General features: G+C 31.7%; 1 protein-coding gene across 3 annotated transcripts in view; it reads left to right on the top strand.

The window, feature by feature from the left end:
• LOC130448130 (ubiquitin carboxyl-terminal hydrolase 2-like) overlaps positions 1-23,495 on the top strand; it is a 39,075-nt gene extending 15,580 nt beyond the window's left edge. The window contains exons 3-9 of one of the 3 annotated variants that reach the window (XM_056785349.1): positions 4,050-4,345; positions 6,337-6,374; positions 6,723-6,980; positions 18,732-19,107; positions 19,239-19,467; positions 21,660-22,214; positions 23,036-23,495. In XM_056785349.1, the coding sequence (XP_056641327.1) occupies positions 4,050-4,345; positions 6,337-6,374; positions 6,723-6,980; positions 18,732-19,107; positions 19,239-19,467; positions 21,660-22,214; positions 23,036-23,123 (1,840 nt within the window). In that variant the 3' untranslated portion in view covers positions 23,124-23,495. Of the gene's footprint in view, positions 1-4,049; positions 4,346-6,336; positions 6,981-18,731; positions 19,108-19,238; positions 19,468-21,659; positions 22,215-23,035 lie in introns of all 3 variants that reach the window. The other 2 variants (XM_056785351.1, XM_056785348.1) reach the window with 2 other exon arrangements.
• The last annotated feature ends 4,300 nt before the right edge of the window (positions 23,496-27,795 follow it).

The raw sequence follows: 27,795 nt of genomic DNA, 5'->3' as shown, positions 1-27,795 counted from the left end.
CAGAGAATTCTAAGCATCCCCCGAAAGATCCACATTTTGAAACTCTCTAAGCGCCTTACTGAGTTCACCTCAAAGAACATTTCTTTCTTGCTCGATGCGTGATCATATTTCTATATCTGGGTCTATATCTTTTGTTATCCAATACCTCAGATATTTAAATTAACACTAAGAGTGTTTGGAGATTCTGTTCACTGTCTGTAATTGAGACCGTGTCACCAGCGTACCTTATATTTTTCCACTGATTTTAACAACTTCTCTTGCTTCATCTAACGCTCTGGCAAAGACTTCTTCTGAAAATATATTGAAGAGTTGAGGAGACAACACGCATCCCTGTCGCGCGCCTCTTTGATGCTGTATGGTTCTTTGTCGCCCGTTTCAGTTCTCACCACTGCAGTTTGGTTAGCATAAAGCACCCGTATGATTTTGAGGTCGTTCTCGTTTAGACCCTTCCTGTAAAGGCAGTCTATCAGCTTATCGTGTCTTACTTTGTCGAAAGCCTTTTCGTAATCAATAAATCTGATCAATGCTTCCCGTGTCCCACATTTACTACAATCAAAAGAGTAAAAAAAATCAATTTCGAATATTATGCAAACTGAATCGATTTCATAAGATACGAAACGATAGATTAATGCAATCGCATTGACATGGGCAGTTACCAAAAATCCACTAATTAGGCTTCAATTGCTGACTTATCTATCCTTTTCGCCAGATTTAACATCAAATGAATTTGTATCTAAATCTTATAAAGCAAAATGGAAAGGTTTCAAAAATTGGAGAAACATTTGACATTCATTAAAGAACAGTTTATAAATAAATTTCCAAATCTTTATTTCAATTGGATATGAAAGACTATCATAAAAACAATGGAATTTTGAGAATGAAGCATAAATCATTAGTATGGAAATTTTTTAAATGCAATTTTATTGAGGCAAAAATTACAAATACTGCTAATACACCTAATTTCTTACTCACTTGGAATTTAAACAAATTTGTTTTCGGTGTCATCGTAATTCTTTAAATTAATTATAATACTATCTTCAACAGAATATTTATCAATAACATATAATAAACTAGGTTTGAATTTCTGGAACCGTTGGTGATATTCATACTGAAAACATTGTCTGACGCGCGTTTCGAAAAAAGAAAAATTTGCTTTGGTACCTTTTACTTGGAATTTTAATTTTTCCAATATAGTTTTACAGAAGTGGAGAAAATTAATCAAAAAAATTCATGAGGTAGATCACAGAAAGGTGTGACATAAATGTCTCACTGGGCTTTCAACCTAGTAAATTTTTTAAATTTCAAATTTTGATAGATTTCTATTGGGGTAGAAATAATAACCAACTAAATAGTTTTTAATATTAGTTTATTGAACAAATTAGACAAAATTTTACAAATAAAAGTGTTTACATGGGTCACCTCACTTTTTGTGGTATAGATGAAAACATTTCATGCACAGCAGCATGCATGCATTTCATAATTTGTATGAACCTATCTCTTCTCATGCAATCGGAAACTAAGACATTATAAATATCAAACTTTGTTTCCCAATAAAACCTCTTGGATGCCTATGAAAGCTTTGATTCAATCCATGCTAATTTGGGGATCAGCCATATTTTTTAATAAGGCATACTTATTCGACTCATCTCTGAGAAAGGCAAAGACCCTCAATCCATGTTTTTTTTTTCTATTTTTCGCACACTTCGAATTTTCCTCCGAGGCGGTTATTATTCAGAACAATTTCTGCATCACTAGTTATCTACCTAGCGGTTAAGTTATCGATAAGTCCTTCTTCGTCTTCATCAGCATTGTCCTCGTCTGTCAGAATATTTGGTTCAACTACTTCTTGGACATCACTGCCATCAGGCTGTGCAGCATCTTCATCCCCTTCTAGAATATGTAAAGACTCTTCGAGAGTGAGACCACCTACAAACGAAATGTTTTTCCTAAAAACAATAAATAAATAGCAATTAAAAAAATTGAACATATACGCAATCTCAAAAATAGGTGTTTGTTGAAATATAATTTGAAAATATATACCTATAAGCTATGATTGTAATTCCATTTTTAAAAAGGCAAACAAGGATTAAGATAACTTGAGAGGCTATTTCGAAAACCGTTAAAAGCTATGAAAACTCCACGACAATCCAAAAAAACTGAAGTAAGATCTTTTCCAGCAGATTTTTGGACACGAAACTTCTTAGGTCTTGAAGAACCAGAGTGTTACTATTCCATCGATTGTTGCTTAGTTTCTGGATCGTAGAAATATACCCAAGTCTCTTCCACAGTAACAATTCGGTTTAAGAAGTCTATATCGTTTTCAAATCGAGCACAGATCTAGTGCGATGCTTCTACCCTTGCACGCTTTTGGTCAACATTCAAACATTTGGGGATCCATTTTGCAGCAATTTTTCTCATATCCAAATTGACGTGAACTATATGATGAACGCGTTCGTATGAAATATTCATTGATTCAGATATCCGTTTTAGCCCAATTCGACGGTCTGATAAAATCATGTCATGAACTGCATCGATATTTTCGGGGACTGACACAGGAACTGGCCTTCCCGATCGGCCATCATCTTCAATGGAAAATTTTCCTCTTTTGAAGCTTGCAGTCCAATTTTTCACGGTCGCATACGAAGGACATTGTTCATTAAGAGTATTAGCATATCTTCGTGAATCTGCTTACCTCTTAACCCTTTTAAATACGGGCACAATACGGGTACTTGATGATGGCTCGATACTCCAATTTTTTGATTTTCACAATTTCGGTGGACATCTTTTTTTTGATTTATTGCGTAACTCTGGTTTACTTTTTTGACGTCAAACTTTACACTGACACTTCTAATAAGTTATTGTTTGTTGCTATGGTAACGCAATATTTTGTTTCTGCATGGAACTGGTGTAGGCTAACTAGGTATCAAAACATCCTCGTAATAACATAAAATGACTCACCATGCATCAAGATAGAAATTCATTGTAGGCCAATTTTCAAATTGCAATAGAAATACAAATACTGAATGTTCAAAATCACTACTTGCCCTAAACAGACTGTCGGAGCCCCCTGCAGGTAGACGCACCGGTGATTAACCCCAAACAATGGTAAAATAAAAAGGGTGATGAGATACCTTCTATTGTGACAAACATCACACTAGGCTTTGGAGGGTTAAAGCAATTGTTGGGCAAACCTAAGGGATAAACTCCCAAATTTGAAAAAGAGTGGTATGAGTAATATTAGCTGTGGTGATTGTGATGGGAAGTATATTGGTCAGACGAAGAGATCCGTTATTGCCCGGTTTAAAGAGCACATAGCTTATTTAAAATATGGACGGACTGAAAAATCAAATATTGCCTATTCTGATTCCAGTCAAAACTATGACATAAATATTATTAATTTATTAATTAAAATATATATTATTAATTTAATCAATTGTTGGATGCATTTGAAAGCATCGAAAATGCTAGATGTAAGAGTAGCTTAAATAGGGATAAAGGGCCAATTCCTTACAGTCCACTCTATAGTTTAGTAGTCAAGGAGTGAATGGGAGGATTCCCGCCAAGGAGTTTTTTCTCGCTGGAATTACTTTTCGTGGGTGGTTTATTTGTGGAAAAATTCAGTATTAAACAGATGAGTCAAGTTATTAGGTTTTAGTCTACCTTCAAACTCTGAAGTGTGCTCAGTATAATATATAATCAAATGAGGCGAAAATAAAAAAAAATAATAAGAAAATATTACACATTTCACTATTGCTCATACCCGGCAGTCATTTTCTAACAACCAATATGGTCTATACGAAAAAAAACTTGATTTTATAATTTTGTTGTTATTTTTACTATTTGGAACTTGATTCTGTTCGTACCACTGACAATTATTTTGGATATTCAATTTAGCTCTGCTTTATTTTTAAGTTATGATTTATCAAAAGAGACAAGTGCACAATAGAGAAGATGAAATTATGGAATTTCAACCCACTTTTTAGAATGAATATATGATTTGTCTTGATCCAATAATAATTTCTGGTTCTATTTAAATATTTTTTGTGCAGATCTGGTTCTATAAATGAAGACGGGGTTACAACAAGATTCAGAGAAGAATCCCGAGAACCGAGCATTAAGCGCGACTCGATTTCCAGGGATTCTGGAATAAGTTCTATAAGAGAAAACTCCATTTCTGATTATTCTCGAAGGGATAGTTCGTTGACAAGAGGTGATAGGTTATCAACGGCCAACGTAATTGATTCTGTTGCGGAATTGAGAAACAAATATTCACCAGCCAATTACGTGCCTGCTTGCATGAGAAAGAATGAAAATATCGCCAGATCTAAGTCTAATAATGATATTGGTAAGATTATTAAAGTTATCACAACAACCAAATCGATCAAAAAGATAAATTTAATTTGTATCTAGCTCATCCCATATTTTTGTAGGTCATTTACAGTATATCTCCTAGAAGTATTTTGCAATATCATCATACCTCGTTATCAAAACGTGCGTCGGCAGTGTAATTGTGAGTGTTGGCGTAGTGGTAGTGTAAACAGTATGTTCAGTTTGATTGGACTTTGTTTTTGAATTTACTTTACATGTTTATATTGACATTAGATTAGAGTAACATAGGAAGACATGTGTCGGAAACAGAAAGATGAATGGTAGATGGGTACATCACAGTGTATCCTTAAGATTTAATATGCGCTCCTCTTAGAGCTGTTTTTGATATAAACAACCTCACCTTCTAGTTCCTGAATTTCAACGAACTCCAGTATCTACTGGCTTCAAGGTTAGACCTTTGTTTATATAACCGGGGTTTCATCCTCATTCCAACAGAATCTACTAGACTTAATCGCATTAAGTTCCTATGTGGTGGAGGAAGCTAATGTAGATTGTTTTTGCTTAGATCTCAATTTTTGGAGTTATCTAGCCCAGGAAGACACCACCAAAGTCTTTTTCTTTTGGTTTCCTTTTTATTCGAAAACTTTTTCTTATAGGAATATTTTCCTACACTATAAGAAAGCTTTGGGTCAATAATAAGCGTTTTTGCTCCTTTTCTGGCGACTATGTTGCCCTCTTCAGAACTTGTTATCTTTGTGTGATCAGGTGTGAAGAACGAAGATATTCAGCTAACCTTGCTTATTTCATGGTTGTTTGGGCAATTAATTTCAGGTTCATTTCCACCAATCTTTCAGTCGCCAAAAAATAAATGGTAGAAAATAACCAAAACTATTGGAATAATTGACTTTTTATCATTCATAAATAATAACATTGATTTAAGGCTGGTATCTTTATTTATAAAATCTGGTCACATTCAGAATTTTTATTCATTAATTAGTATTCTCCATTTTTCGCCCATTCTTGTGTATGCTGAAGCAATTTACAGGATCATTCCAGTTTCTGGTCTTTAACTAGTATGGTAGTATCATCTGTGAAGGTGACTGTTAATGAACCATCATTTAATAGAAATCAGGGGTGAAGTGAGTTTATAAAATTAGGCCAAGAACACTTCCTTGAATAACTCCGGCATTTATTCCATGAATTTTTGAGTAGTGTAGTCAGCATATTTTACTTGAAAGTCTTTCTTCAAGGTACGACTTTAAGACAACATACAGTGCATGGGAAATCTGGTTTTTATGTTTGAATAATAGTCCAGGGTGTCAAAAGCTTAACTAACATCTAAAAATGTAGCATTGTAATAAGATTTTTCTTGAAAAGTTTGTTGAATGATTTCTACAACTCTGTGCACTTGCTCAATAGTGGAGTGCTTTGTCTTGAAATTTGTGGTTAGGTATTAAATATTTTCTGTCAATTTCTAGAAAGATTCCACTGTGCTGGAAAATAACATACTCTCATTATTGCATTGATGATTTGTGTCAATATTACTATTTCCTTGTACTTAAATTACTGTATTTTATTTGACATTAATTTCCACTGTTGTGTTCAAGTTTATCAAACATGAGTAGGTTGTAAAGTGATAATCCAGTGGAACTGAGAGATACTAGGACAGACTTAAGCTTTAGGTGGAGTTAACCTCATTTAATTAGATAAAAAGGGCTACTCATTTCCCACAAGTTTCCAAATTCCCAGCGTTTCAAATTATATTTACTGCTTGTGTACACTGTCTTTTAGTATGACTCTTTAAGAAGCAATAAAATAATATGAATAAGGTCTAAAATCGATCAAATAAGTTCACAAACCCCAAAAAACTTAAGGTTTATCCCACTGCGGGTATTTTTGAATTATGAGTTGAATTTGACAATTCGTTAGATTGTTCAATTTTGTTGACATCCAACAGAAATGTATGGTTAATCAGCCAGGTATATTTATATATTTTTTTATTTTCAGGTTTACCTCCACTAGAATTGAAGGCGTCAAAGAAAAAGGTAAACGACCGATTGGAAGGTATTTATACTAACAGTGTGGCATACTCTAACAATACTAATACAGACAATTTGACTGATGAAGATGATAACGGCAACCGCGCTTCAGTTGCCGATTTGTGTAAAAAGTTTGACGATAAACTCTCCAGAACAGTGAAAAATGGAACTAACCTCGCCAATAAGACACCAGAGGTTAAATCCAAAATATCTGAATTGACCAATGGGGTGAAACCATTAAGCACCAAAGCAAAATCAATCAGTGTAAAAAAATCTAGTAACAATGTTTCGACGACCAAAAAAAATGACATTTCCTCCAATAACAAGTGTCAAAATAACCCCGATGTTTTGCAGTCAAATTCAAAATTGGAAGTAAATGAAGAAGCTGAACTAAAAAATGGGTCAGAAGTCGATAGGAACGGAGTAACTGAAGAAACAAGAAGCGGCCATTCCCTCTCTAAAAATAATTCGAGAGTTAATAACTTTTCTTCGTACATCTCAATTTCGACTAAAGATTTTCAGAGAGGCGATGATACTCAACAAGAACAAAAAGACATTTCTAAAAATGATATGGATAACAAGGAATATATTAGCAAAGTGATCCAAACCAACGTAAGTACTCACAATTTATCAACTAAAATTCTTGTTGAAATAATATTCGCTATCTTGAAGTTGGAATTTTGTTTGCATTAACATTTTTTTAGAAAAATGGTAATTTGTACTCTTAAAAATCATTTTTTAAGAAAAAAACATGCTATTAAAGAAGATTTGGTATATTTATTCCCATCAAATTGCAATCATATAAAAAATTTTGATGGTATACTTCTATGAACAAATTTAACTAATCAAAAACGTTTTGTTGGTTAATTGTTTCATTTTTTACTGTGCTGTATGATTTTTCTCTCTTATTTAATCGAATGTTACCAATTTAAAGTTCATATATTGCATGTGGACCTTTGCTTAGAATTTTTTTTGTCAATTTGTTAATGGGTAGGCTTTCTTTTAAGGAAGCATTTTTCAAACTCAACTTGCAAGTGAAATTAAAAACATTCCCACAGCCTTTACTATCTACCCAGTTACATATTGGTCCATCTCCTAAAAAATAAAAGTTATTGAAATTAATAGATCTGAGTCGGAGGATTATTGAGAATATATAAATTTTTTTACCAGTAAATTTATTCTAATTCCAAGAATTATTTTTCACTTTTAGTTTGATATTAGTATTTTAGTTCCTTCACTGAGAAAAAGTTACAAAACTGGTATACTGCTGATGGTGTGCCCCATTTTCTTGAAAACATTTTTATTCTATTGTACCTAATACCAATTCACAAATAATATTCAAATCTATAAAAATGGAAACCTATTTGAAGGAAACGTCAAACTACGTTTTTTATTGAAAAGAAAAACTATAAAAAAATCAAATATCAACGACAATTCCTTCGCTATTTTGAGCTCTACATTCCGTGCAGATCTGAGCAGCATGCTCTGGGCAGATGTAACTTAACACTTTATATAAATGTAATGCGTTTTCTTTCTTGAACAAATATGACGCTCATACCAACTCCAGGTCGACTTGGCATTGGTTCGTTGGTAATATTCGAAATTCTTCATAAACCAAGCCAACCAAGACCGTCGATTTATAGTGAATTACAGGAGAGGGTAGCAGGACACGCCACACTCTGAAGAGGGGGTCCACCTGTTTTTTTAAATAATCATCTGGAATTGATGGATTTACATTAAAAATGTTTTCGAGTCTGTCCGATTGCACATTAAATGATCTTATCACTTTAATTAACGTTTCATTTCAAAATGGCACTTTCCAATTGCCTCCAATTGCCAATTATACTTCTGCATAAAGGAGGAGATAAAAATCAAGGATTGATTTATCGCCCAATTGCACTCTAAGATCATAGAAATATTGGTCAAAAAGAGTCTTTTATCATTTCTATCTAAAATACTTACTACCCATCAATTTGGGTTTTAAAGTAACAAATACACAAGTGATGCTATATTCTCCCTCCTAAATAATGTCTACTCCAGCCTAAACAGCCATCACTCCACTGCAACAACTTTTTGTGATTTTTCTAAGGCTTTTGATTGTGTTAATCATAATATTTTCATCAACAAATTGCAGTACTACAGTTATTACTATTACCTATAATTTTGTTACTCATTGTGGTTTTCTTCCGTATATTGAAATTTTATTTTATATGTATCTTTATTTAGTTATTTTTATGTTTGGTTTTTAGTTTTTACAAGCTTTTATCTACAAATTGTAACAATTTTTTAACAATAAAGCATTTCTCTCTCTACGCAAAGCCCAATATTTACCTCGACATTAACGCTAATCATCTTAAAACAAATACTTTTATGGTAAAATCTTCTCTAATTTTTTTAAATATCTCCATTCGTTTTGATATCACAAAGATTCCATTTTCTTTACAGAATTCATCACACCATGTCTCATCTCAACAATTTCTGTTTTTATGCTTATTGAATATTTGATTACCAAACTAATAAAAAATTTAATGCTTCTAAATGTTCTTGATTTTAGGTATTTTCTGTTTTAAAATTAATTTTTCTTTTCAATAATTTTTGAAAGATTGAAAAAAATTGAGGTTTTAACTTAACTTCAGTCTTTATAAAAATATTTTTATAAATTATTATTTAAAAAACCAATTTTAAAACAGAAGAGACCTAAAATTAAGAACATTTAGAAGCATTAATATATCAAAAGGTCTAAGAAATAAAAAATTTATATACAACTATTTCAACTTGTTTACCTTCAGTCTCTGAAGACGATAACTTGGTTATAGAAACGCGCGTCAGACAGAAGTGCAGTTTTATTTATTACAATGTAATATCGAATTGAACCTCCTCCACTTCTCTAACTTTGTCTTTTTATTTAAACGGGGAATTACATAATTCACCATCTTATCGATAGTGTTTTTGGGGTATAAATATAAAATTATTAACGTTAATTCGAGATACGGAGTTCTTATTTAATTATTTGCAGACTCATTCAGTTAATTTTTCGTCACTAGCAAGTTATTTGCTTCTTTCATCTCCAAAATATATATTCTGATCTCTTCATTAGTTGTGATTTTTGGTGTTGGTTGACCAATCCACGTTACTCGTTTATTTTTTTAATATTTTTCTTTTATTGTCTTATTCTTCATATAATATTTTCTCTTTAAAGTAGTTTAATTTTCGCAAATTCCTTCTTCTTGTATTTTTTTCTTCCTATAATGCACGTATTTATGAAATTGTGACATGTTTTAATGTTACTTTGGAAAATTAAATATTTATTGCGTTTTTCACAAATTAATACCTTTTAATTAGAAATAATTAAATTGAAAAATCGTACAGATTTAACCAACAATTCGCTTTTATAATATAGGAGAGATTTTTAAACGATATGCACATGTGATGAGTTTGATGTATCTAAATATTGAATAACCCCCGTAAAATATCTAGCGCGCGTTGATTCAGTTGGCGAAAATTAGAATATTTACTTATCATTCATTATGAAGTGTCAAAATTTTTATTTTATGAAAAATGTCAAGTAGTATCCACAAGTCAGGTATTAGGAGTCAAATAGCCAGAAAATATATTTTGGTACGTTACTTATAGTATACTAAATATAGTTTTACTTTGGTCTCTTTTATAACATCCAGTAAAAAAATATTAATTATATTCACATTGGATTAGAGTTTTATATAATCACATCTGGTAAGTTATTTTTATTTTTGAATAATACATTATATAATTTAAGAGTAAATTTACCACGAAAAAAATCTCGATATATAAAAAATTATTCCCTCATATAACTTGTTACTTGATATTAATTTTGAGTTTTGAAAAAGTAGGATTAGGTTTATCTTCAATTTCTTAATAAAGCGTCTACGAACATTTCGAAATCAATGTTTTTGAGTTAATAAACATATACTATATCAGTATGAGAGAAAGAGAGATAAGCTTTATTGTCATTAAAAAATTTTACAATTTCATCGACAAATCAAAACAATTTTATATTAGATAAAATAAAAATATAAAATAACAATTTGATTGGATATAACAATTATAATATATATAATATCTTACTTCACACTAAATTGAATTGTGCCAGTCCTTTGAGTCTATGGTAAATTGTAGAATTCTGCCACAGAACAATAAGATCTTTCAAGCAGAAATGTCTTTATCAATCTTCGGAACTTATTAAATATATTTTAGCGCTGAAGGTGATGGAATTTTTTACCAGATAAGAAGTAAATGTCCAAATTCTTTCTTCTAGTAGGGTAGGCATAAATGGGTCTCTCATTTTAGTTGTGAAAGTGTTTGCGAACATGTCTTTGTCTGCATTCAACGTAGAAATTCTTATTGTCCCTATTTGTTCGGATTCTGCTGACATTTTTAGAATTCCCATTCATTTTGTAAACAACAGTTTTAGGATACACAGCAAACGAGAGAATGCTTGAAAAAAAATCTGTCGGTTAATGTGTGTTCGGTATGGGATCATTTGTAAAAGGAGACAGCTAAATTCAAAGATGAATGTGGTTGAATACTTTGCGGCTATTAATCCAGCGACTTTGCAGCAACCAAAATAAACATGGGAGTATATACAAATGACAAATCTAACCGATACTTGGATATTTTTTGAAACGAAACATGCAGTGAGAAATGACTATATTAATTAGTACAATACATCAGATGATGCTTTCGCTCGGAAAAATATGTTACGCTAATTTGCAAATAATTTTTCATTAATGTATGAAATGAAACATATTGAAATTATTCTAATCAGATGCAAAGTAAAACGGCTTCCCATCTTTCTGAGAGTAGTAAAGAGTTTTATTGTCATTAGAAAATTTTACAATTTTATGGACAATACATATAATATCTTACTTCACACTAAATTGAATTATCCCAATCTATTGAGTCTTTGGTTGATTGTAGAATTCTCCCACAGAATAATAAGATCTTCCAAGCAGAAATGCCTTTGTCAATCTTCGAAACTTATTAAATGTATTTGCCATTTTTAATTCTAAAGGTAGCTGATTGATTAAGTTTTTGGCACTGAATATGATGGAATTTTATTAGATCAAAAGTGGGTATAGTTAAGTAAATGTCCAAATTGTTTTTTCTAGTAGAGTAGGTATGGATGGGTCTCTCAGTTGAGTTATGAAAGTGTTAGCGAACTAAACAGATTCTAAAATGAAAAGAGCGGGGAGGAGAGTTAAAATTTTGTGTTTTTTAAAATAGAATTCTCAATGCATTCTACTACTCAAACGAAAAGTATAACGAATAGCTCTTATTTGTAATTTCAAGATAGATTCGTAGAGGTGCAAACTACAAGACCCCTAGAAAGGCAAACCATAGCGAAGATGCGATTCGAACAAGTAGTAAGTAGTAGAAGCAGCACAAGAATCGAGCTGTTAAGATACAATTTTAATCGCAAAACAAGCAGAGAATATTTTTTTTGCCAAGTTTTCTTCATGTACAGACTGTTGAAGGGCACCGTCAATATGTAGACCAAGAAACTTGATCAAATTTGAAGATCATATTAAGTCACTGTTAAGTTTTAGAGTTGGTGAAGCTTGTTTATAGGATAAAAATAATTTTTTCTTAGTGTCTAAACAGAGACCGTTCGCGTCAGACCAGGACTTAATAGTAATGAGATCTTTACCTATGGTGGAATGTAAACCTTGTATATCTGGACCACTCCAGGTTACACTGATGTCATCTGCGAATAAAGTGAATTTACCATTAATTCGTAAGTCTGTGACATCATTAATGAATAGCAAAAAAATAACTGGACCCAAAACTGAATCCTGAGGTACACCGCTGTTAGCTGGCAATTTACTTCAAACTTTACCATTAAATCTTACCAATTGTTTTCGACATTCAAGGTAAGATACAAACCATTTTAAGCGAACACTTCGGATGCCATAATCTAGTTTGTTAATCAAAATTTAATGATTAACACAATCGAAAGCCTTAGTGAAATCACATAAAACCGAAGCCGTATAAAAGTTATTGTCAAGTGAGGTATATATTTTATTAAGAACAGAAAACATAGCATCATTAGTGCATTTATTGATCTATCAAATTTTATGTTTGAAAAAAAGGGTAATAGACGATTTTTCATTAGTCGTTCAATCATCTTCGATAGGATTGGTAATAATGTTGTGGAACGATAGTTATTAGTGTTATTTTTTTCACCACACCTGTGCATGGGAAAAATTATAGCTGTTTTTAGACAGCTCGGGAAAAGCCCCTTTTCAAACGATTCGTTGATTAGAGAATTAAACGTTAATCATCACTTCTGGAAAATTCAAAAATAACTTTGTTGATAACCCATCGTTGCCGCAGGAAGTCTTGTTTTGAATGCTGAGTACGGTTTGCTCTAGCTTAAATCTATCTACATGTCTGAGGAAGAGACTATCACCGATTCTTTTAGAAGGAACGAGAAAAGAAAGAGCATCACGACTTGGAGATATTTTAGAACTAATATTCCTACTTAGGTTCATGAAATAATTGTTAAGTTCGTCTTGAATTGAATTGAATTCGAATTGAAGATGTGAGGATTGTTTGTGAACTTTTTAATGTACAAGAGTGATCTCATATTTTTGGATATGTACGTATTCCTTTCGTAGTCGATGATTTGTGATGATTAGTTTTACGAGGGCGAAGAGGGAATGCTGTATTGTAGCACCTGATAATTTTATCGAGAAAGTCTGGAAATTTCGAGTCAATATTGTCAAAAATTTGGTGAAGCTTTGATTAGAGGAAATCCTCACCAATTGAGTGTGTTTATTAAGAAATTTATAAGGTATTACACATCCAGCAAAAACAGGTAAGAAATACCTGAATTAATTACTAGGTAATTCACATTATGGGCTAGGGAGTCGGACACTATGTAATCTAGAATTGAGGAAGTTGTTTTAGTAATTCGAGTTGATAAATCTACGTGCATATTTAGCTGAAATGACTCAAAAACATTTTCCAGAGACTTTCGAATGGTAAAATCATTGGTAAAGTCAATGTTAAAACCACCACATAGAACTAGTAGTGAGAGAGTCGAGTAAATTTAGAAGGTTCTCGAAAAAAAAAATGAATATTAGATTTAGGCGGTCTATAAATACAAATAATATATAAATTGATAGTTTTCTGTGAGTTATGGAAAATTCAAAATCATTTTCTATTAGTAAAAAATCGTAATTGGATACATCCGAGAAGTCTTCCCCGGAAGACAAATTAGGATTTCGCCGTGAGCTGAATTACCCCTGTCATATATGCTAATAACTTTATATGTCATATCTGCTAATAACTTTATATGTCATATCTGCTAATAACTTTATATTTTTCGATAAAATCTGGTTTATTTTCATGTACCCATTGTTCAGTAATAGCAACTATCTGTGGGAACCCCAATTTCTCCAAAAACAAATACAACTCGTCCGTTTTGTTGCGTATAGACTGAATATTAATGGATATTTATATGGATGTCCTTGCTGTAAAATTTTTTATTTTGTCATATTTTCTCAAGCGTTTTTATTATTCATAATAGACAAATTGAAGTGCAATTATTTCAAATGTTTTGTTGATCTAAATTAGTTGCAATATTTCATCATGTCCTCATTAAATGGTCAAAAACTTTGGTAGAAGTTGAGTAGTTTAATTTTATTTTCTTGTAATCATGTAAAGCAGTTCCACTTTTGAAATTTAAACAATACATTCGGGGATGACCAGTATGTTTAACGTTACCAATTGATCCACTAGTATGTGATGTTAATAGTTTAATAGGTCAGTCATGGTAAAGCTTCAATAGAATTGTATATTTGTTTATTATAAAGTATAGTTATTAGGTTTTTTTACTTGGAAAGTTTTCCGGCAGTGTCAAAAATTGACAATTTTGACGGGCTCTTACCAAACTTTTCTACTCTCGCCACCATATTAAAAAAATGGCGCCTAAAAGCAATAACTCCTTTCCGACTCATTTTACAGAAAAAACATATCTATACAAAATATATCTACAGAAAATTTCCTACAATTTATGTCCAAACTTTTCTTCCTAAAATCAATAGTTTCGGCGTACGAGCGCTGTAAAGTGTATTTCAACATAGGTTTCGGCAGATATCTCCACACCACCTTTGGGTAGAGAAAGCGATGCATTTTTTTATCGTGGTATCCCCAGTAGGCCTAATCCACATCTGACTCACTATTTTTCAGAAGCGAATAAAAGAGCTGTCAAAATTGTGTGTAATTACTCAGTGGAACATGAATGAAGAGCAAGCACCCAATAAAAATTTTTTCGTAAGGCAATTCTGGTGTCGCTTGTTCCATGAATCCACTCCATCCAGGTATGTTAGGCACGTCAACTCATTTTTCATATAGCCATATTAAATCAGAAACTGATGGTATAATCTCTGATACCGCACGAATGCTACCAAGATTTTTTGAATATTGTTTTCAATCCCGCGTATCGTTTTTTTTCGTAAATGTTTCAACAGTTGTGCTTTCACTGTTTTTATGTGTGGACGGTACTTACCTTCAATTTTGGTCATTAGTTCGTCCAAAGAAAATTGATATCTTGTGTATGCACGTCCCAAAACACGTTTCCGTCACTATCATAGTATTTATGCAGTAGCGGTTTGAAACGAACGTGTTTTTTTCTCGTGCCGAAAACCATGTGTGATGAAAAACAGGAGCAACGTATCAATCTCAAATTTCTCGTTAAATTGAAAAAACCCCGACTGAGTGCTATAAATTGTTGCAAGAAGCCTATGGGGACAATTATCTATCTCGTGCGCGTGTTTTGGAGTGGTGTAAGCCCTTTAGTGAGAGCCGAGAGAGCAAATCAAAATTTAAGGCAATGTTGATCTTTTTTTGTGACATTAACGGTATCGTGATGACTGAATGGGTTCCAGAGGGTCAGACTGTCAACCAGACTTACTATTTGTCAGTTTTGGCAACACTGTGAGAACGAGTTCGTAAAAAACGGCCCGAGTTGTGGAAGAACAACTCGTCGATTTTGCACCAAGACAACGCACCTGCCTATAACGCGCTATCTATGAAGCAGTATTTGGCCAGTAAGCACACACCAATGCTTGAACACCCGCCGTATCAACAGATTTGGTACCGTGCGACTTTTTTTTGTTTCCGAAGATAAAATCTTGAAACGGGCCCGATTTGAGTTGATGGAAGCGGTAAAGCAAAAAACGACAGTGCGCCTAAAGGCACTCACCAAAGAAGACTTCCAGCACTGCTTCGATCAGTGGAAAAAAAGGTATGGAAAGGTGGAAAGGGGAGCATTCGAATGTAGAATAATTTTTATAATAAAACAATTTTTCCTAACCAGTCTCGTTATTTAATAGCTCGTATACACAATATTACGGTCACATAAACGACTATGTTTAGATACAAACTCTGCTGTTATCTCAGCAGATTCTTGAATGAAAATGTTGGACGAGTAGATCATAATTGTACCATCGTGAACCACTATTGATGATTTTAATCCCACCAAAAGTTTGTATTTATTGTCTTGATTTACGAAAAGTTTCCAATCCTTTTTCTTCACTTCAATGTATCACCACAAATAAAACAGTTCACACTTCATTTACTTCACGGCGCTCGTACACTGAAACTATTGATTTTAAGAAGAAAAAAAGTTTATGTAGGATATTTTCTATACAATTATTTGGTATAGATGTTTTTCATGTCAAATGCGTCGGAAAGGAGATATTATCAAGAAACTACTTTTATGCGCCATTTTTCCAATATGTCGGCGCGAGTGGCAAAGCTGCAATTCCCGGAAAATCATTGTACTATATAGTGATGTTATCTTGTAGAATAGAAAGTAATTGTTCAAATAAACTGAATTTAGTATACACAAAAATTTGCTCTTTATTTTAGATTATTTTTCTCATTACCAGATTGATTCCATGATATCAGTTCTACAAGTCTTTGAATTAATAGTTTTCTTAATTTTACTATACTATTTTTATTCACCGCAGCATTTATCTATTTGCATAAAAATCTATCATCTAAATTTTGGCAACGTTTATTTTTGTATCGTTTGCAAAGGTTGTTTTATTTTTAGAATTTTTTTCAACATGGTTACTTTTGTACCTGACAATTTGTTATATACCTACCATTTGTATTAATTTTTTTTACAAATAAAGTTTTTTTTACTAACAATATATAATCTGTGCTATCTTATTTGACATAATTGATAATCTGTGATATCAGTTTTAGTGTGGGGCGTGTATTGGCAAAATTAACTTAGAATTGATTGGTATTTGTAATTTTTGATAAAATGTGGATTCCAAAACTTTGTGGTATTTCCTGATATAATGGTTTTTTGCTTCTTATATAAAAAGTGTTACGAAATTGATGAAAAGGTAGATCTATTCAGCAGAACATATTTATAGAAAAATGACATTCGATTCATTCTTGTTTACCGTTTGGACACTTTTACTATTTATTATTTTATATGGATTTTTAATCGGTTTAGTAGATAGTTTTCACGTGCAAAATGGTTTTCATTTAAAAGGTGGCAATACTTCATTTTACTGTTTATATAGAATGGTATGTTTTATTGCAAAACATTTTCAACCTTGATTGACCCAATTGACTAACTAAAAGTAGACTTTCTTGTTTGAACTAACCATTTTTTTGTCATTGACACATTAATAATAGGAAAATTTATTAACAACGAAATATATAGATAAGCTTTTGCAAATAAATCTATGTCATATTTCTGAGATTTCAGGATTATTGATAGGAAGCACTTCTGATTCCTTCAAATAGAAACAAAAGGGAAAGGTTATAATTTAGATATGCTACGAAAACAAACATTTTAAGGAAATACAATAGAAGTCTTCAATAGGCTTAAATTTCTAGAATGGATAAACTGTGATATCATTTAATATATAAAAAAATCTATATACCTCTTGAAAGTATTTACCTACCTATAAATGTCATTTTACGAAAGGTTGAGTAAATATAATGATTTAACTATTTATTGGTCATTCTTTACATATGAGTCTCCTTTTATTTTAAATGTTGTCCTCCTGAGTTATTTCAAAGTTATGCTGTTCTTTTAAAAAATATAAGTCAATGTTGTCTTGCTAAAATGTTAATTACGATCCAATTAAACATACACTGTACTCATCTTTATTATATTTTTATACATTGGTCCCCCCTTTATTTTTAATGTTGTCCTCCTGAGTAGTTTCAAATTAAACGTGCATTGCACTCATCTTTATGCTGGCGTTAAAAAGTAGGACCAAATCATCACACACTTGCTTTAACTGACGTCTCAGTACATACCTCCTTTACCCTTTAGCTTTTGCACTGGATCCACACATTTCAAATTTGCATTTGTTGGCCTAGGACATCTTTTTAAATTTGTAGTTAGCCCAAATTAGATGTTTCTTTTTATTGACTTGTTTATAGATATATCCTTCAAGTTTGCATCCTTTTGACTACAGTCCATGAGTAGTTGTACCATTTTATCATTTAAGTCTTGCATCGTTTTGACTGCAGTCCTCATTGTACTATGCTGGTATTTCTGATGCCATTGAACATCTGTAATTTTAGTTGTAAAGATTTTTTAATTGGTTTGCTATTCTTCTGCTGGGACAAAACTTGTTGCAAATTATTATTTGAATCGCAACTTTGTTAACAGATAATTTGCTTAAGTATTTTTTGCATGAATAAATGAAAACACATACCTCTAGTTTCTTTTACTTTTTTTTTTAAATAAACATAGGAGTATAAAACTAGAAAAAGTATACCGTGGGGTGTTTTCTGGTTGAATTGTATAATTGATACCAGATACTGCCTAGCATATTTTCTAGATTTTATGTATGTGATTTTCAAATTATTTTTACATAATTTGGTCTTCTCAAAAAATCTCTCCTGTTTGAAATATTAAAGAATGGTATATGGACTATTTCAGAAGAAAATAATAGAACAATCCATTTGTCTCCAGTTTTATTAATTCAAACTGTAATTCTATCGGAAATATTACTATATGGTCCCATTTCCATAGAAGCTTTTCTACAGAAGTGGATATCATATTTTATATTGTTAATATAAAACATGTGGGGAAAAAAAGGGGCTCGAGAGAAATATCACAGAAACAAATTGTTGGAAAATAAAAGAACTTGAGCTAAAAACCTTTACAAAATTTATACAATCAAGTATATATTTAAATTTCATGCAAATATTGTAACTAATTCATTTATATTTTATTGTTTTTAACTCTGAATGAAGTTAGTTTTATAAATAATTGTTCAAATTAATTTTCAAATTATTAATCTGTTATTTCTAAATATTTGTTGTTTTATATTCTAGGATCTATCGACATCTCCCAAACTTACCAAAACTGCAATATCTCCATCCAATTCAATAGCAAATAATAGTATCAACTCAAATTCCTTATCCCTTCGATCAAGTGAGAGAGACAGTAATAGAATCCGAGATTATTCGGATGATGATAGTAGTGGCGAAAGAGCTCTTAACAATTACTCCACGATCAGGTCCTTTGAGGGTGTTCCCCAAAAATCTTTGGGTCTCAATGGCCTCAAAAATATTGGTAACACATGTTTCATGAATAGTGTTATCCAATGCCTATCCAACACTAGGTGGCTGTTAGAATATTTAAAGAAAGATGCATATATAAGAGATATTAACACAAGCATATCCAGTATGAAAGGAGCACTAATTAAAGGTAAGTTGTTCACTACTTTATTTGAAAGAAAAGAAAAGAAAACAAATTATATATTTGGTTTGCTTAATTTATCTTATTACTTATTTCTATTTTTCATTTGATAAGCTAGAGATTGATTTTTATATTTATAGCATTTGCTGAAGTTATTAAAGAGCTTTGGTCTGAAGACGGTTCCGACAGAGTGGTTAATACTGCATCATTGAAAAGTCAGATTCAGCGATTCGCTCCAAGATTCATGGGATACGCTCAACAAGATGCACAAGAGTTCCTTCGTTACCTATTAGAAGGACTTCATGAAGACGTCAATAGGGTACAAGAAAAACCAAAACCCATATTAACAGAAATTGATGAAAAACTTAGGTAAATATAAACAAAGTCACTTAACAATCATGTATTAAGATGTTTTTGTTAAGTTTTAGCAATTTATATGATGGTATTGAGTAGTATTATGTAAAATTAGAATTTTTAAGAAGCCAACAATTTAACGGCTCTCGGTTAAATTGTGGTTGTTCTTGTTTAAACAGTTTTAATATTGTGATTAGTTTTTGAATTTGTTGGAATATTTAAAATGATGACTATAGAGTCAAAAATTTATGTTTTATTCCAAGGCAATTTTTATAAGTTTCCAACAAATTTTAACCGATACGATCACTCCATCTGGAAATCAATCACATACTCAAGAAAACCAATAATGTTTCCACTCCAAACAATGACTTCCCTACACATAACAATATAATTAATACTCCACTCAAGAATCCAGGCGAGAGCCAAACATCAATAAAACTCACAACCCTGAAAGAAATAAAACAAAAAATTGATTCCTTAGAAAATAAAACGGCACCAGGAATAGATATGATAACTCTGATATTGCTAAAAGAACTGCCCACTAAAGCTTTAGTAATGTTAACATATATATTTATTGCCATAGTTAAATTACACCACTTGCGCAAGGAATTAAAAAAATCTGAAATTATCCTCATTCCAAAACAAGGGAAGCAGCTACAGACCAATTAACCTGCTATCAACATTATCTTAGGTCATGGAAAAGTTGGTATTACAATTCGGATTTCGATACAAACATTCCACAGTTCAACAGTCTAATCAAGTAGTGCATGCTATCAATACAGGTATAGAGGAAAAAATACTGCTCTGCAGCCTTCCTGGTTGTTAGCCAGGCTTTCCATAAAGTCTAGATTTGTTAAATAAAATCAAACTCTGTCTAGTCAATTCATACTACACTCTGCTTCAGTCATATCTGTCAAAAAGAACCTTCAGAACAAAAGTTAGTGATAAGACCTCTGAATTTCAACCTATTAAAGCTGGAGTTCCACAAGGCAGCGTCCTAGGGCTAGTCTTGTACTTAATATATACTCTGGACATTCCAACCTCAAACTACACTATGACAGGTACATTTGCTGATGACACAGGGATACTGGCTAACATGAGGATCCAATAATAGCTTCTGCCAATCTCCAAGACAATTTATTCCAAATCGAAGAATGGATTGAAAGATGGAGAATAAAAATTAATGATAACAAATCCCTGCACATAACATTTACATTTAGACTCTAAACTCAATTGGAGAGGGAACACCTAGCCAAGAAACGAAAGCAAATCAGCCTAAAGTTCCGAGAACTATAATGGCTACTCGGAAGATCGCCAGTCTCAATACAAAATAAAATCTTATTATATAAAGCAGTCATCATACCCATCTGGACCTACGGAATAGAATTATGGAGATGTGCCAGTAAATCTAGAATAGCTCTCATACAACGAGGACAATCTAAAATCCTTCGATCACTAGTCAATGCACCATGGTACGTCACAAACAAATTGATCCATCAAGACTTCCATATTCCAAAAATACAAGAGACAGTACAAAAAAGAAGCTGTAACTACTACCTATAGCTGGACAGCCATCCTAATCTACTACTACAGCTACTAACCCAAGAACCAAACACAGAAGACTGAAACGAAGCTGGCCAATTGATCTCAAATAAAGTGCAAGAGACCTTCTCACTGGAGAAGTCTCATCAGGACATGCCTAAGACCAACCTATAGGTCCAAATGTATTTCTCATTGCTGTTAATAGTACAAAAAAAAAGTTTGTATACTCCTGTTATGAATTTGAGTCATTACGAAGACCTACAATTTATATTTTTATGTTTGGCAGTATCAGAATCACTTGAAATCTGTAAAATATTCCATTTTCTTAAGGAATACTTGGAGCTATTTGTGCAAATATCTAGATAAACATGAGCTTCGCATTTTTCTACTTTTCATCCATCTTAACTTTAATATGTAAAATTTTTATGACATTAAAAATGCATGGTAAATTTCAAATTTTGATAACAGGATTGGGTTTCTATCAAAATACTTCTGATTATTTGATCTCTCCACACTCTATATACTCTGCTTCATATAATAGCAGAACTTCTTTTTGGGATTTTGATGCATCCTATTTATTTTAGAGATTTTACAACCCTTTATTTTATTAAAATATTTGATATCAAGAACATACATGCAAGAAGTAATATTTTTTTATATTTTAGTGACAGTGAGAAAGCGCAAGAATCTTGGTTAAGATATCTACGAATGGACAACTCCAAAATTGTGGATAACTTCGTCGGTCAATTAAAATCAACACTCAAGTGTACACATTGCGGCCACTGTTCAGTTACCTTCGATCCTTTTTGGGATTTGTCCCTTCCTATACCTCAAAGAACAGGTCAATTACGTCTTTCACAATGTTTGGATTCATTTACAAGAGAAGAAACACTCGATGGTGATGAAAAACCGACATGTTCGAAATGTAAAGAGCGAAGACGATGCACTAAATCATTCTCCATTCATAAATTTCCGAAAATCTTGGTTATTCACTTGAAGCGTTTTTCACCAACAGAAAGATTTAGGGGAAAACTTAATGTTACCGTAGATTTTCCAATAGAAGGGCTTGATATGAGCCATTATGCTGCCGATAATGTGGCGCCCTGTAGATACAACCTCTACGCTATATCAAATCACAGCGGAACCACTTATAGTGGTCACTATACGGCATATTGTCGACATCCCTACACGGGACAGTGGCACGAATATAACGATTCAAGGTATGTATAATATTGAATATATACAGTATAGATATAAAAATTCACTAAGTTACTTGTTTTCGATTCATAATTGAGCTTATCAATTCACTTCCATTCTAATTTTATCAAAATATATTGAGTTTTAATACTTCAAAAAATGGGAATTGGAGGACACTGAGAAATAAGAACGAGAATAGATTTGACAAGGCAAAAATTGAAATTGAAGAAGAAATGAAGTATAATTATTGAAAAAAAAGTACTTAAAAGGGGGCATCCATTAATTACTTGAGCTCAGAATGAAAGGGGGAGGGGTTCAATGGAATCTCATTTAAACCAAGAGGAGGATAATCGAAAATCTCGCGTCAACAAAATTATTTTAAAAATTCATTTTGCCAGCTTGTGTCAAGCTGCATAAGCACAGATCAGCTCTCTTCATGCAGTTCGACGAGAAATTGTAGTCAGGATTCAACCAGTGCGTGTAATCAAACGTCGTGCTGAAGAGCTGCTGTACGTAGTGGATGAAAGTTTGGAATGGATAGACGAAGAAAACTTAAACATTTCCCGTGATTGTCTTCCAGCACTACTAGAAATCCCAGATGAAGTGTGTCCAATTGTTTCAATCGAAAAAGTACTAAAGTCTTCATGGATTGAGTAAAAATTTTTAAAAAGTTTTGTTTTCATCTGTTTTTACTTTGAATTTTATTTTATTATCTATAGTGTACCTGAATGGCTCAAGAATTAATAGTTGCCCCAAAGTCAAACCTTTAATTGAGTATATTTTTTTAACTTATTTCATCTTTGCTTATTTGTTGAATTATTTATTTATCAAATTCTCTTTTCAGGGTGTCATCGATATCGTCGAAATCCTTAGTCAGTGGGGAAGCGTATGTTCTCTTCTACGAACAAGAGGGCACGAAGTCCCACCTTTAAGTCAATAACTTTTTTTAGTTTTTAAATTGAATATTTTCATTTTGAACCAATGCTTTATTTGGTTTTTTTGCAAAATTTATTTATATACACATGAATAGATTTATTTATATTTATCTCCTGTAAATTTATGTATTTAATTTTGTTTTATATAAATCTAATATCTTGTCCACAAATGGTGATTTATCTGAGACTCTTTACAAGTCTCTACACAAAGCCCAATATGTACCTCGACATTAACGCTAATCATAAAACAAATAATTTGATGGTAAAACGTTCTCTAATTTTTCTAAATATCTTCATTCGTTTTGATGTCAAAAGATTCCATTTCCAACACACCCTATTTCATTCCCACAATTTCTGTTTTTATGCTTATAGAATATTTGATTACCAAACAAATAAAAAATTTTTATACAATGATTTGCATGTACAATGACATATGCAGTTTTATTTATTACAATATAATATTGAATCCAATCTCCCCCACTTCTTAAACTTTGTCTTTTTATTTAAATGGGGAATGCATAATTCAACATATTCACGATAATGTTTTTGATGTGTGAATATAAAATTATTAACGTTAATTCGAGATATGGAGCTCTTATTTAATTATTTGCAGGCTGATTCAGTTGATTTTTCATCACTAGCAAATTTCATTGACAAATGTTTACAGTTGTAGCGGAAATATACAACTGTGGAAACAACAAATTGTCCTGCAAATAAGTTGTCTTTTGTTTGTAATATTTATTTATATATTGTTGATAGTGTGGGGTTATGAGCGGAAAAAAGAAGTTTACTTATAATTTTTTTTGTATCTAGTCTGTTTTCAATGAACAAGTTCATCAATGTAAGTCAAAATGGTTCGCAACAAATGATCTTATTAAAATGGTAAAGAGTAGAATGGTTTTTGAAAATTTGTTGAGGTATATATAATAAATAACTTTGGATGAAGCTAAAGTACCTCAACATTAAAAACGGACCATAAAAGGGTTAAAAAGTACACGCCAATGTAATTTTCTCACACACCTTGAGCACTTTATACTTTTTCATTTTATTATTTTTCTTAATATTTTATCTTTTTGTTTTCATGTTTTATTATAGGAACTATATCTGAAGAAAACCATAATTTATTTATATTATCCTTATATTATTTCGATACACAATTGTTTGTCTATCTGAAATGACATGAATTTTTCTCTTTTCTCTACAATCCTTTGTTAATGCTTAGTATTTTCCAATATCTTCGTGCTCATACTGTACAATATTGTGTTATCCTCTCTAACAGCTACTTGTTACTAGGTACTTTCTTTTCAGCACTGCTTTTATAAATAACCGCAATTCTGTGAATGGGATGCTCTCTGGCACTGTTATTATCGATAATTTCTCATTTTTCTGTTAAGTTCTGTGCAATAAGGTTATGGAATAAGATGCGAATATAGCCCGAAAAAATCTACCTTTGATTTTTTTATCCTTGGATTTTCTAATAATTTTTCTGTTGTCAGTATACGTAGAAAAATGAACTTATCTTTTTTGTTGGTTTTGATACTGATTAGTTATTATTACAAAACATTTTCACTTTCTACTGCTAATTAAAATTTTGAAGATTCTACAAAATACAAAATTTATTAGCAATTACTACTTTTAGATAATATTTAGAATTAAATTATGTCTATCCTTTACTTTATACATTTTTTCAAATCATTGGAATAAACTTTGGATATAGGACCTAGCACAATAAGTGTCTAGAATCTAGAATATAATAAAGGCTTATGTTCAAATTACCACCAGATATAGTAAAATGTAACAGCCAAAAATAGTAAATTATCACCAAAATTAAAACCGCATTTTAATGTGAAATTATAACCAAAGTTTTTACATCTTACCATCAGATTAAAGCAAATGACTCCGAACAAATAATTGTCAACCCAAAAAATAGTTAATGAATAATAATTATTAACCACATTTTAACTTACAATTACGGCAGTTTAGCAAACCGTCTTTAAGTGTCAACTATATATTCATTAGACCAGTCCTTGACTATTTAGAAGCAATTACTAAGAATAACGCCAGAAAATGAGGCTCACGAAGCATGCCATTATCTTTTATTGTTTTGTTGATAACTTCTAGAGCATTGTTTGTAGCAGGAATACTTTTTCTGACGTATGAGATTTCAAGATAATTGTTTAACGGTAACTTAGTCGGCTGAACTAATCCATTAATTTTACTCAAGTTCTTTATAATAAATTTACGTTTCCTCATTTATTGCTCTAGTTGACTGACAGTCACAATTTTCAGGATCGCGACATGTTCCAATGTGGAATAATATATAGTTACATGAAACATCAAATAAAAGATAAATCGCAACATTGAATTTTAGCCCGAAGCTTCACTTTGTTATAACTATAGTAACGTTTTACTCTTTCTTCATTTATATAAACTTTTTGTATTAACCAGATCTTCTCATTTTTGATAAAGTCCTCTGCGCTTTGCATTGCCTTCGACGTTTTCTCGTATGCTCCGTGATTTTATCACCATCTTCTGTTGAAGAACTCAATAGCGGAACACAAGAACTCGGTCCCACTAATTTCTCATTCACCAATACAGAGAGGACACAAAACACCAAATGAACGCAAGTGTTCGCACATAACTGACTGATGTCCGCGCGAACGCGGCGCTTGCGATGACTTAATATGGCATCACTATACTTTATTTGGTAATGTGTCATCATAAAGATTCATCTAGGCAGAAATAGCGCGTTAATTTGCTCGTCAAGATTTGGTGATCATTTACTAAATTTGATCTTCGAATACAATTTGTACGAGCGTGACTAAAACATCTAGGATTATTGTAATTTTTTTGGGTGTTAAGTATATATTTTTGGTAAAAGAGTTAGGGTACCGAAGTATTTTTTAGTGGTTATTATATTTAATCCTTAAAAGAAATAAATACATTACACCATATATAATTTTGACATTAAAGCTCTCTAATTGGTTTGTACTCGTTCAGTGAAACTAGATGTTGCAATTCATTTTTTTAACTTTTAGTCTAAGATCCGGCTGCTAGATTATTGCTCATCGGTTTTTTTGCTAAAACTCAAATTTTTATGGATATTTATAATTGCATAACAAAATGTGGCCGCTGGGATTTATAAATAAAATATATTAAAATAGAGTGAAAAATTACAATAAGAAAACAGTAAATTTTTAAATCATTATAAAAAGGTTCACTAATTGTATTTTCAAAAAATTGCATTAATTAATTTCTCAAATTAATAATTATTTAAAAAGTATATTAAATAAATGTGTTAAATTATTAATTTTTTATATTACGCGCTAACTCTTTTTCATTCTAAATATTTATCATCTTAACAGCCAGCAACCCTTATTTGCAGCCGAATTTAATTAGGCAACCATATATGATAATCAGTGGCGGATCTAGATTTTAATTGGGGGGTGGGGGGTGTCTGAAGGTAAAGTAAATGTAACTATCTTGTACAAACTACTAAAGCGTTAACGTTAACTTCATACAATTGAAGACATAGTAGTGGAATTAGGTCATTTTTGCTAATGAATATATTTTAAGAGTTTCAAACTTATTATTTTTGTATAAAAGTTACATTCTTACAAAAAATTTCTTAGGGGGGCGGAGTATTCAGCCCGAAAGCCCATTCCCCCATTTACACCTAGCTGCGAAAAGATGAGGCCAGGTGCGCGGTAACTGTGATTTTTTGGAATCTTCCCAAAAATGAATTAATAATAATTCAAAAATACTAGCAACCAAACTTTAATAGGCAACTTAGAAAACATATATTTGCCTAATTATAAATAAGCATGAAAATTTGTGTTTAACAAAAAACTGATGAGCGCACTGATCTTGGACTATTTGATTTTTAATCTCTAATCCATGCTAACGGCAAACTGTGAGTTTCACACCAAAAGACTGGAAGGCTTGTATAATTTGAGATTTCTTGAAAGAACCAAAGAGAAGGTAGTAAGTAGCTTACAATAGCAGAAGTACAACGTTTGTTTCACAATTCATAATACAGTATTTTATAGTTATTGGCTATCATATAGGTTATTTGTTAGCAACGAGCAGAATTTTTTCAAGGGAGCTTACTTGTTTTCCAAGTCATATCTTCGAGATCACCGTATATGTCTTTTTGATGTATAATCAACAAAAAATTTTATATGGACTCCAATAATTGTAATTTTTGTTGTGAAAACAACATCCACATCCAAACAAATGTTTGTACTTGAATTGGAACTACCTCACATGTGCAATAAGAGCTTCCAAAAGTGCTCTCATACCATCAGACCTCTTACTTGTTTTTTCATCCCATTTTTCAGTAGATTTTGTTGTGTGACGTTTTGACTTGCGTTATGTACTTTTAGCAAAATAGGAAGTGTTCTATGTCAAATAAAATCATATGTACTTATTATTACCAAATTGTTGATATTTTAGATAAAAGTTATTTTGACTTTGACAACAAAATAATGCTCATTTTTTTGGTCCATTTTTCAAATTTTAATAAATGTTTATTGTTTTTGTCTCCTACCTCCAAAAAAAGTACTAAAGCTTTTCATAGTATACTAAGTAGATAATTCATACAAATTGTTACAAAGATCTAGACAAATCAAGCACTCTTAATGGAAAATTGAAAATTTAAATCAAACAA

Source organism: Diorhabda sublineata, chromosome 8 (assembly GCF_026230105.1).
Source record: "Diorhabda sublineata isolate icDioSubl1.1 chromosome 8, icDioSubl1.1, whole genome shotgun sequence".
Taxonomy (NCBI): domain Eukaryota; kingdom Metazoa; phylum Arthropoda; class Insecta; order Coleoptera; family Chrysomelidae; genus Diorhabda; species Diorhabda sublineata.
The sequence above is the reverse complement of the archived record's forward strand: the minus strand, read 5'-3'. Positions and strand labels throughout refer to the sequence as shown.